At 40.2% G+C, this 12,941-nt stretch overlaps 1 protein-coding gene across 1 annotated transcript in view; it reads left to right on the plus strand.

Moving 5' to 3' along the window:
- The first annotated feature begins 1,182 nt into the window (after positions 1–1,182).
- hipk3a (homeodomain interacting protein kinase 3a) overlaps positions 1,183–12,941 on the plus strand; it is a 38,239-nt gene continuing 26,480 nt past the window's right edge. The window contains 4 exon segments of the mRNA XM_063901098.1: positions 1,183–1,539; positions 5,065–6,047; positions 6,261–6,452; positions 6,636–6,817. Of these exon segments, the coding sequence (XP_063757168.1) occupies positions 5,067–6,047; positions 6,261–6,452; positions 6,636–6,817 (1,355 nt within the window). The 5' untranslated portion in view covers positions 1,183–1,539; positions 5,065–5,066.

A 12,941-nucleotide genomic window follows, 5' to 3' on the forward strand; every position in this document is an offset into this window, starting at 1 on the left:
TTGCTTGTGCTTTTAATAACCCCTGCACCAGGACTTACTGTGTGCAAGATCCTTTATTTATAATGTCTTCTATTTTTGTAAAGCACTTTGAATTACCTTGTGTTGAAAGTTGCTATATAAATAAACGCCTTGCCTTTATTTGATAGAAGATTCAAAGGCCTTATTTGTCATTTGCACAAATCTACAGCATAGTTGTTGGCATTGAAAATCATTGGATAAATGTAAACAGATTTTGATTTATTAATTATGGTTAAATCTACACATCTTAAGAATATGTTTTAATTCTAACAATTGTTAACGTATCTATGGTTTTGTGACAGTTGCTCCATTTTAGAATAAACAATATAACATACTTATATAAACATAAGAAGCTCAAGTAAAAACGTGCAATACAAAATAAAACAAAATATTATTAAATCTTAATGTAAACATAAGAACCTAATGTAAAAATGCAATGCAATAAAACTATTAAATAAAATAAATACATAAGAAGTTAAAGGTAAAGTGTGCAGTACAAGATAAAAACTAGAATGTAACCAGTGCCATATAGAGATACGGCACTAAATGTAACCATAGGAAGTTACAATAAAAATTGGCAATACAAAATATAATAACAATATATTTATATAAAGAAAAGAAATTAAAGTAAAAATGTGCAACACGATTTTAAATAACAATATTTATGTAAAATAATAAGTTAAAGTAAAAGCGGGTATTACAAGATATAATAAACTACAATTAAAAGATGCACTTAAACTCAAAATAAAAATAGAGTAAAAAGATGTATACAATAAGAAATGAAAGTTAAAATGTGCAATAAAAAAAACAATATTTACATTCAAAGTTGAAATCAAACTATGCACTCGGTAGGCCTACAATATTTAACAACAAAAGTAAAAAAGTTGATTTTTTTTTACAATAGTGATATAATAATGATACAGCTATTTATGCTGAACCGTAAGGTTAAATGTTTTTACAAAGTTGTCACAGTGCAATGTGATACACACACACACACACACACACACACACACACACACACACACACACACACACACACACACACACACACACACACACACACACACACACGCTCCAACCCCCGCCCCCCATCCCCCCTTCCTCCCCTCCCCTCTCCCCTTCCTCCCCTCCCCTCTACATTCCACACATGCGGAGAAGCAACAAGCTACCGAACCAGCAGCAACAGCTAACAGCCAGCAGCTATCTCTGTTGGGGGACGCGGCGTATTAGCATGCAAAAGTTTAGAAACACAGGTTACTTGTCCTGAATAGAGACAAGAACAACGCTGTGCAACACCTGACACGGCTGTCGAAAACATGAAATACAGCTGGCTTTCGTAATAACCAGTTATTTGCGTTATTTCGAGCTTCAAATGTGTGAAAAGTCGCTCGGTGTTACCTCGTCGTTGAACAAGATGGCAGCAGCAGCAACGTCGGTGCAGGATTTCACTGTGGTGCGGTTCAGCGTTGCTAGACTGTTCCTTGACGCTCTGGGTGATATTATTTATAGCTCTTATTGAAGGTATGTCAACTTATCTCAATGTAAGTGGTTGTCAAACTCAGCATTACGTGTTATGTTGTCTGTTTTATTTTACCGTTAAAAATACTTGCTCACAGCTAGCTTATTTGCTAACTGTTAGCTAGCCAACTTCAGTTTATTCCCCTTGGCAGGCAACTGTTAGCAGCGAAGGCTAGTTAGTTTTAGCTAACGACGAATATTTGTTATTCATAGGCAGAGGTGGGAGAAGTACTCAGATATTGTATAAAAACAAAAGCAGAACTACCAGAGTGTATGAATACTCTGTTACAAATAAAAGCCACATCAAAATGTTACTTAAATAAAAGTATTGGCATCAAAATGTACTCTTAAGTACCACAAGTAAAAGTACTATGCAGATTGGCCCCGTTCAGAGTAATACATTATGTGTTTTGATATAATCAGTGATGCATTAAAGTCTTATCTCAGCTAGTAAAGGTGCAGATAGTTTTATTAGTCTTTGTATACCGCAGGGTAGATAGTGAATTTACTCCAGGTGTAAATAAAGTATGATTTTGGTGTTGATTATATTTCACCATTCATCATTAACCCAAATCTGCAAAGTAACTTAAACCAATTGTAGTGGAGTAAAAGTACACTATTTACCTCTGCAATGCAGTGATGAAGATGTACAAAGTAGCAGAACATTGAAATACTCAAGTAAAGTACAAGTCTAACCAAATTGCACTTCACTGCAGTACTTGAGTAAATGCACTTATTTACTTTACACAACTGTTCAAAGGTCTGTTAAGAGCATGTACTTGTTTGTGTGTGAAGCTATGTATTATTTGAGATGTTAACATTACCTTGAAAATTAATTGAAATGTGTTTAACGTAAAGAAAAGCAGGTTCTTTCTGTAGGTATACATTAGCTACTGAAGCAACATTTTAGTTAGCTCTCACCTATCCCAAATAGTAAAACTCACACATTAATAGCTGCCTGTCACTTACAACATACGTTTCAACAGGTGTCTAGGTTGGTGTTGCCCTTCCCCCAAACACACACACACACACACACCACCCCCTGCCATATGTCAACTGTCTCCTAGATTGATCAGTAACAAACTGCATATACAGCTGGTATACTTGTACAACTGCGAAACACACACACCCACATGCACTACACACCTCTTGTGTCATAGCTCTCCATTTCAGGCCTGGATCGTGGTTGTGTGGGATATCAGACTACCTAGGTTGGCAGTTAGAGGATAGAGCAGGAGGTATCACAGCTGTGCCAGTGTCCCTCAATGCCTGATGGGTATAGCAGCTTGTCAAGCATACACAGGGTAAACATATTTGCTCCACACCAGTCACATAGTAGGGGTTTTGTTGCTTTTATGGTCAGTTGCTTCAGCTGTTTTATCAAATGTGGGTGTTGTATGAATGCCATGCATACATTGATCCCTACTTAACCACCTCAAGGTTATAGAAGACCTCATTTATTCACAAGTTAGTACAAAAGTAGGCTCAGTTTGATATTGGTGATATTTTGCTAACTACAGTAAAGTCCTTTTTGAGTTGTCTCTTGTGTCTGTTTGTTTCCTCGGTTGAAAGAAAAGTTCATAACATAGTTTGTTAATCTTTGTAAACAGTATGTCGGTTAAAACTTGCCAGCCCTATGAGTCTCGATAAGTGTGTTGTATTGTCATGTTGGCGTTGGGGCACTCCTCTCAGCCTGTCTGAGCATGTGTGTGAGGGCTTCAGTAGTTAGCAAGGCCACAGCCTCTCAACATTGTGCTGAAGACAGCAAGCTTCTCAAGTGTGTTTGCTAACATGTGTGGTAGCCCTTAAAACCCGAATGACCTCTGAGTTTGAGCGTAAGACCAGACAGACACGGCTTATGTCCCTGTTTGGGGAGAAATGCAGGAAGTGGGCTGACAGGCTTGGCCTTTGCCTATTATCATTGTGTTATGACTTGCTGCAGGAGAGGAATGTTCCTTTTAAGAAACTTTGAAATGTTGCTGTTTGAAATTGGGAAATAGTTTGTTAATTGATCAAATATTTAATGTATGACACCCTATCTATGACATCACAAATCCTTAATTCACCCCACAGAGTGGAAAGTGCAGATAAGACAAATCAAAGAGTACAGACATTTATTAAATAGAAATCAAATAAGTGCACATCTAGGCATAAAAGAGGATTTTCAGCATTACAAAAAGCGATGAAGTAGCAGGCAGTAACACTAGTAAAAATAGTAAGACCATGTATTGCATGGTTTGTACAACAGTTGCAGTATTAACTTGTGCTAAAAAAAAAAGTAGCAGTCGGTTAAAACAGTACATACTTAATACTCCATTAGGTAATATTTGATGATAATAAACGTGTTTCCAATGCCATTTATTTACATGATATCGCATGTATGACAAAACAAAAATTTGATTTGCAATATAAACAAGCATTATCGTCCTGTATTGTTTTGAATGTAAATCTAATTGCTGATGTCTTTAATGTCTAAACATGTGGATGTAGTGTGAGACTTGCTTGATTTTAGTTAACTTTTAAAGAATGTTGCTTGGTTGTCATCTCATTAGGAAACTTTAAAAATAGCAAGGTTAACAAAACAATATTTCAGTCGTGTCCCAGAAAGAAGGTTTATCCATCAACGGGTCAGTTACAGTCATTTCAGTTACGGTATAATGTCACGGAGTTACAGAACACCCTTCATGTTTCCTGAGGTATCATTTCCCCCTGGGGTACTGCTTGCTTGGCAATCCTACTTTGTGTGAAACTTAGCCTCCAGAGCGGCATGCAGGGACAGGCCAGAGATGCAGCAGGGCTTCCCCCAGCTCCCATTACAGTGGGCCAGTTCCCTTTTCAGTGAGGGTGACATGATGGCTCAGATGTGTATTGGCTTTATTTAGACCTCAATCTTGCTCAGTTGATAGGAAAGGTGCTACCTTGCTCCTTCAGTTCTCTGTTCTTTACACAAAAGTTTAGTTCATGGAGTTTTTATTTCAGTGAATTTTGAACTTTTATATGAACTACTTTTATCAACATGTTAGGTGATTATGTAAAAAATGCCTGTTAACTTTTGTCTTCGCTTATATTAGCATCCCATTTGGGGACATAATGGAATCATAATAAGTACTAATAATCACATTAAGATGCATAAATACCTCACTTGTGAATGTCCTATGTATCATAAAAAAGTAGATGCTAATAATTAAGCGACCTCACGTCAACAAAAGTCCGCCTTTAGCTCAGCGGTGGGGAGGCGCTGCTGTGATGTAGTATGTTTATAGCTTAATTATAGCTTTTTACTTCTGTTGATTGACGCTTCAATAATCACAAGGTATTAATATGTGGAGATTATCCTGCTGAACAAAACAAGTTGAGTATCATAAACATGTGTTGGCCACATTTTCTGCAATATACTTAAATCCAATGGGGAAGTTTTTTAGTTTTTGTAGTTTATTCCTAGAAAAATACCTTTATATCCTTGGTGCTTGCTTTACTGTTGACTAAATTCTGCATATGGCCTGTGTTTTCTTTGTCTCCTATCTTTAGGTATGGCCTCACAAGTCTTGCTCTACCCATCACACCTGCTCTTAGCTCAAACAAGTGCCTTAGGAACCAGCAGCAGTAGTACGAGCAGACATAAAGACGAAGCCCACCACAGTAATAACACCAGCAGAACCTTTCAGCAACGATTCGCATCCAAGACCTACGTGATCGGAGTCAACTACGGTATCGCTTATCCCAACAACGTTGTCCCATCCTCCACTGTTGCAGATTCAGCAACACTGCAGCTCGGAGACGGGGAGGAGTGTGAATTGCAGACTGCAGGATTACAGAGAGAAGAGAGACGGGCGGAAGCTGGGAACCAGGAGTCCCTTTGCCAGAGTCGAGGCCCACAGGAAGTGAGGCTTCGTAGAGACAGCGGTGGAACTCCATCAGCAGGAGGCTTGGACTGCGGGCTGCTGAGCAGAGCCTGCATCAGAGCAGAGGAAGAAGAGGGCAGAAGAGTAGAAGCGAGAGGAGGATACGTCAACCTTCTAGACACAGGCGCCATCCAGACATGTGAGCAGAAGGCAGGCGAAGGTGGAGAACATCCGCGGGTGAACAACTGCGTCATGCAGATAGTGGAGGAGGTATCAGCTCTACCTTCACTTCCTGCCCCTTTGGCCATGTTGCAAACCAGCAGCATGAACAATGCAGACCGTGTAAGAGCAGGGACTGGAGGGACACTGCCCACTCAGCCGCTACCCGCCATGGGAATCAGGGGGGAGGGGACCGACATTAAGCCTAATGGCAATACTGAGGCAGCGGCAGGAGCTACGGTGACCAGAACCGGATCAGCAGATGGTGACTATCAGCTGGTTAAGCACGAGGTCCTGTGCTCCTTGAAGAACAGCTATGAGGTGTTGGAGTTTCTGGGTCGGGGCACCTTTGGTCAGGTGGTGAAATGCTGGAAAAGGGGGACAAATGAAGTGGTGGCAGTCAAAATACTGAAGAACCACCCATCCTATGCACGCCAGGGACAGATCGAGGTGAGAATCTGTAACGAAAATGCACCGTTCTGTGTTTGAGTTGAAATTGCGTGGTTTGGTGTTGCTTGTATCTGCACATGTTGCTTGGGGGGGGGGGGGGGGGGGGGGGTGTCACATAAGCACACAACAACAGAAACACTTCTTATATTGACAGTGCGTACTGAACCCTCTGTACTGAATCTGTGCTGTTCTCTCTTGTTCCTCATCCCCCAGGTGGAGATCCTGGCACGGTTGAGCAGCGAAAACGCAGATGAGCACCATGTGGTGCGTGCTCTGGAGTGCTTTCAGCACCGCAGCCACACCTGTTTGGTGTTTGAGATGCTGGAGCAAAACCTTTATGACTTCCTGAAGCAGAACAAGTTCAGTCCCCTGCCACTCAAAATCATCAGGCCCATTCTGCAGCAGGTAAAGTGACATACAGACACCCATACACAGAGATACAGGATCCATATCAGTGTTAGTACAGATTAGATATCAAAAAACGATGTTTAAAAACACAAGTAATCATAGGAGGTAATGGCATGTATGATTGCAGATCACGGTTTCCAACTTCTCATAATATCTATGTTATTAATGTAAATCTTGCAGGTGGCAACAGCCTTAAAGAAGCTCAAGTGTCTCGGTTTGATCCATGCTGACCTGAAGCCAGAGAACATCATGTTGGTTGATCCTGCCAGGCAGCCCTACAGAGTCAAAGTCATCGATTTTGGCTCAGCCAGCCATGTCTCCAAGGCGGTGTGCTCCACTTACCTGCAGTCCAGATACTACAGGTGCGTGCTTTAAATGTTCTTCTCACATACACCTTGACATCACCTGCAGGGGAGTCACCCTGCAATGGGCGAGGCTGGAGTTGACTAATATGCCTGTTCATACTTTTCTACCCCTTGCTTTGTTAGCGTTCCTCCTCTGTTGATTATACACTTGATTTCGTCAGTATAAAAAAAGTAGTACAAATTCACATGCCATATTTTATACGAGGCACTGCATAGCTGAGTTATCTATCCACTCGACCTCAGCCCGTTGCAGATAGTACAAAATGTTCAGAAGTAAGATTCACAGAATATTGTTTTTGGAAGATCAGATATGTTGTGCGGTAAATGTCATTTATCACCATGAGATGCCAACACAGTTAACTCACTCAGCCCCATGGGTAATGGTTGTTTATGTGTGTGTCTTTTATGTGTTTCCCACAGGGCTTAGCAATGTCTCTCCCCAGCTTTATATGTTTAGGCCTTCTCTCTTATGTAATGCCAAGTTGTCTGTATTAACTTACGTACAGGGAGCTACAAGATGTGCACAGCCTTTACCCGTATTTATTTGTTTCTGTCTTTCACTTTTTGTACTCTTTGTCTCTCTGTCTCCCTCACTCTTCCCTGCACGTATTCCTTTATGGACCTTTGCCTGCTTGCACCTATGTCTGCACCGTGTTCAGCGCATCACGCCCTAAACTCTTCTGCTCTTGCATAACGCTCAGAGGAACTGAAATGTTTACACGAGGAACGCCGTCATGAAATATTTGGCATGTCTCAGGCTAGGGTGAGAGGAGGAACGTGCCTTCGAAACAGGATTATGAACTTTTAAGACATAATGTTGCGCAAAGGAACTTTGAACACTAACTGAGCTGAAAGCTTACCTGCTGCAGTCAAAGAGAATTGGTGATAAAAGTAACCAGTGAATAACAGGCTTGTAGTGTCATTCAGCTATGCACTAACCAACAAGTTTCAGCAAGTCGCTCGATGAAGCCTGATAAACTATTGCAAACTACTTAAACATTGTGCAATTTATGACAAATATGATCAAGATACTGGGTATTTCTGCTGCCAATGCACTGCACACACCCACCGTTACACCCTGTGCAGTCCTGATTTTATAGCCCTATAAGGAGCACGATGTTTTTGCAGTTATTTCAACAGTTTGATGAGTAAATAAACCACCGGTACATACACCTTGTGACCTTCCTATCCTGAAGTTTTTTTGAACATGTGAAATGAAAAGCCACAGAGCACCAAAATGCCAACCCTGGGTGCGACTTCCCCGTTTTTTTGCCAGGCGAGGACCGTGGTGATATGCTTGTTACTTAACATAAAGCGGACACCGTGAAGTATGCGTTCATGTGTGCTCATGTGTGTTTTGTCTGTGGGTAGCACGGGCATCTCCGAGATCATAGTGCAGTTCAAACTGGGGCTGGCACTGAGTCTTAGAGAGGCCACTCAGGACACAGAAGGCCGGGGGAGAATGTGGTATGTGAAAACCTACATTTAGATCCAGGAAAAAACATCAGACATTCCTGTGTGTGTCTGGGTGTGCTCCTATGTGTCCTTGTGTCTACGCTACAGCTGCCAAAGCTCAGTGCTCCATGTACGTTACACTATGTACTCTAACCTGCTGCGCTGTAGAGACCTGTAGGAATAAGTCCTGGAACCAGGAAATTAGTTAGCATTTTAGCACATCCGGTCCCCCTATCTTAAAGTCAATGGGTTCGTGGTAAGATGCCTGAAATAAGGTCTCTTGTTAACACAAGCCTGAGACGTTGAATGTTTATTCCTGTAATGTTGTTTTTGAAAGTTTTCTTTTGAAATATGTGGTTGCCAACAAGTGGCTAAATGAGATTGCTTAATGCCACCAAACAGAAGAACATTTCACTTTTAATTTATTGCAGATGACTTAAGTAAAAGGGGCCCTATTATACTTTTAAAGGTTTTCCCTCCTGTATTGTGTCTGTATAGTTGTTATCGTATGTAAATGGTCAGCAAAGGATAAAATCCCAAAGTTCCGCCAGAGGGAGTTTCCCTTCTAAACGTTCGCGCAGTAGTTTGCTTCTCTTGCGTTAGCTCTTTAATGTTGGCGACTGAACCCACAGTGAGGAAATGTGTAACAGTGTTACAGCAAAAGTGGCCTAGCAGGTAAAAAAGGCATGCAATAATAAAAAAAGAAAAACAGACATTAATAACAAATTAAAAATCAGACAAAAATGTACACAACCATCACAAGTACTTGTGTATTTGGTACCTTTTACCTTAGTATAAAATCTGAGTACCAGTCTCTGTGACTTTTTGTTTCATAATGCTACACCAACACTTTCATTCCTCTATCCTTTTTGTCTCTCTTTGCTTCCCTCCCCGCTGGTTCTGTTGTAGGGGTGTTGGTTTAGCTATGTGGACAGCTGCTGTTGTATACATGCTCTTGTGTCATTAGGCCTGGTGAGACAAATGTCCACATTGTGTTTTGCAGTACACATTACTGTTTTTCCTACCTCTATGATTATGTAATTGGAGTCCGACAGCGGTGTGCGTGTCATTTTGTTTGAACATCATGTTATCAGGAGAGTGGTTTGCAGGACACCGTGTCTCCAGTGCTCATAATGGCTCTACTGTACTGTTATCACTGTGAAGCTGTTAAAAATGCTAGCCTCAACACAGTGGGTAGGAGGAGGGTTTTTTTTCCTTTTAAGCTCTGGGGTTTTCCTTGGGTTTTTCAGAACCATAGGTGCTAGCATTGTCATTAGTATGGTGCAAAAGTAATTTTTAAAGACCTAAATAAAAATGGGTTGTGCAGTTGAGGTTGTCTTAACACTCTCATTAAAGGCACAGTCTGAGCGGCAGTTGCTTAGTCTGTAGGTACTTGGCTTGGAAACCGAAGGGTTGCTAGTTCAAGCCCCAATAGTGTGGACTGGGAGCTGGAGAGGGGCCAGTTCACATCCTTGGCACTGCTGATATGTCCTTGAGCAAGAGAAGAACCCCTAAGAATGTGTATGGACCTGTGCATGTGTGTATTTGTACTGCGTCTTTGTACTTAGGGGTTAATAAAGTGTATCCTTCTTTGGAGATCTACATTTTAAAACATAAATAGTATATATGTCGAAGCAAAGAATAGCATAGTATGTCCAATAAGTTTAGTGTAAGCGTTTTGTATTGTCCTCCATGAACTGCTTAATGAAGTTGGTTGGGTTTTATATGAAATGTTATTCTTTTGTAGCTTCCTATTAAGTTTCATTCCATATCATTACAGAATCTAGTCCTCTGCTATAGGGGGTGTCTTTATTCCATCATAGCAAACCTCTTAATATAAATTGATACAAACTTGAACTTTGGTGATTTTTATAAGCACAACTCAGTCTCTGGCAGAAGCTGTTGAGTGCTTGTCATGCTGTAACGTGTCGTTACCATGGTAGCATGACACAGCAGGGCCTGGTGATGTGACTGTTCCCTTCCTGCGGGGGCCGGTGACGTACAACCAGCTGCCACAATGAAAACGGAGCACTGGGCTGTGTGAATAATTCAGTCAGGCAGCTCAGGTGGAAGGAAAGATTGCTATCATCTTAGCATGCTTACACATTTAGCAGGTTGCGTTTGGCTTTCTTTGTCTCGGTGGGATTTATGTGTCACAAAGGTGTTTTACACTAGTCACATCACAATAGCACAGTGTGCACATTTGTCATTGTTTCTTGAAGTAACATGAAAGTATATTCCTGAGAAGACGTAAAGCACAGGGCGTTCTCTCTGAAAAACATTGCACGTTGAGATGAGTTTTGATGATTGACTCACACTGTTATTTCCACTTTCCAAAAAAAAGGAAGGCTAGAAAAGGAGAGGTTGTCACAGGTTTGACCCAACTGTGGACTTTTTGGTATTGGTTTGGGGAAGTAAAACAGTTGGATAGACATGTAGCAGTATTTGTGGATCAAAGTTGTTTGTCCTAGTGGATCCCATACCTGCTGCTCAATACTAACAAATAATAAGTGGTGTATTTGTATTAACATGTTGCTAGATTCCTTCTTATTTACCTGCATTTAATCAATTATTATAATGTTTGCCGTAAGTGTCAATAGTATTGTCCTTGCATGGACTTGCTTTTCTGAAATACCACTGCCTTACGGTTATAGTCTGGTTACCATCTCTAATAAACGGTATTGCTACTGTGGTATAAACCAAGGTTATACAGGAAAGGGAAACGGATGTTGTCCACACAGAAACACAGTTATCCAACCCACTTCTTCTTACTTTTTAAAAAAGCATTTCATTTTCCAAACAAATATTTTTCTTGGTGAGACAAGAAAAACATTTTGTTCTAGCTCTGTTTTTTAAATACAAGTTGCCAATTTCACTCTGTTTGAGCCCAGAATTTAGGAGCATAATATTTATGGTTGAATAAAACTGAGGTTTCCTTACAATCATAGTCTATTCTCTTTTTGCTTCAATGCTTTTTATGTATTAAGTGGTGAAATTATTTGTTCCTTTCCTGTGTTGTGACAAATTTTTCCAACTAGTTTTCTGATTCACATTGTTAAGTATTATTTGCACCAATGGTTTCAGTCATTGAAACCCCAAAATGAAATCAAGAGCTCAGGGCTCTACAGTGCAAGTATTGCATCACATTTGCCCCTAAAAATAGAAATGTTCCAACTGGCAGAAATAATTTACAGTACGGAGTGCGAGTTAGCATTGCATTAAAGACCAACCGTCTCGCGGATCGTTTTTCATGTATTCTTTTAGACGAGTAACTAAAACCGATGCACTTATAGAAGTATAGTTAGCCTGTCGACAGTGTTTCCTACAGAAATTGGTTCTATTTGTGGCGAGAAGGGTATCAGCCAAAGCTGCGTGGCCTTCAGAGCTAACTGCAACTTCTCTTGTGATTCGATCGGAAACTTTCCGCTCCTAAAAAGCTCCTGGTTTATGCGATATGAGGCCGTGTGGAGGACAGAAAAAAAACACATCCGGGCCGCGGTCCATTACAGTGCAACATACTGTAGATTGGTAGCGCCATTTAAGCGTTTGTATTTCTAACTTTGGCACTGTACCTTAAGTTCCTCAGAGGTTCGACTGTCGGTAGTTGCAGTTTGCTCTGTTCAAAAACACTAAATGGTAATTTTATAGATAATTGTTGTTTGGAAGATTAAGCTAATACAAGCATTTTAAAGCCATACTGTACCAATGGTCAACAATCCGTCTTGAGCGGAAGGAATGGAAACAGAAAGTGTGATCAAATAAAGTAAGCAATCAAATAAGGAAATGTAAATATGCATAAGATGCATTACACCTTAAAAACACCTGATCTATACTTTGTAATATTAGCTACTATAGCTTTAATCAACCTATATTACAGGTATTTAGAATCAGTTGTGAAAGTGAATGTGATTAAGAGAGATGGTATGTTTTAGGTTTTGTGATATTGGTATAATATTTGATATACATTATTATTACAGGGCTTGAGTTAAATTCTCAATTCTGATTGGTCAATTTGGACATTTAAGAGTTTGTTAATACTTGTTAACGTACCGACATATGACATATGTTTTCATCCATCAGAAAGGCCATGGAATACTTTGAGTATTCAGTTTTGTATTCGTGGAGAGCACAAAACCATCGATTCATGATGGCTAAACTTTCCCAGTAAAGAAAATAAAAGTAGTGCAAGAGAAGGAAGAGGTTAAAAGACAGCGCTGGTCAGAGAAATTAACTCAAGACAGACAGGAAGTCATCACTAATAGGAACACGGTATGGGCTCCGGCAGTGTTTGTAGACCTGTTGATGCAATGTGAACAGACTCGGATAGTCACAGAAAACGTCTACCCCTGAGGTGTGATCGATCTGGATCTCATACTGAGCGTAATCCATTTTCATAGTCCTTCACTGGTTTTTACATCATAGCTACAGGCAAGGAGAGGGAGCAAACATACAAGCGCTTGCAGTATAAATTAAAGCCCCAGAAAAAATGAAGAGACCACTTCAGCGTTATCATTTTCCCTTGTTTTATTATTTATAGGTATGTCTTTGAGTTAAATGATTTTTTCAAATATTTTTTAATGTATTCTATAAACTACTGACATTTTTTCTCTGTTTTGAAATTCAACAAACACTAGAATGGCTGCCATACATGTAGAGAGGAAGATTT

This window comes from Eleginops maclovinus, chromosome 2 (assembly GCF_036324505.1).
Source record: "Eleginops maclovinus isolate JMC-PN-2008 ecotype Puerto Natales chromosome 2, JC_Emac_rtc_rv5, whole genome shotgun sequence".
NCBI lineage: Eukaryota > Metazoa > Chordata > Actinopteri > Perciformes > Eleginopidae > Eleginops > Eleginops maclovinus.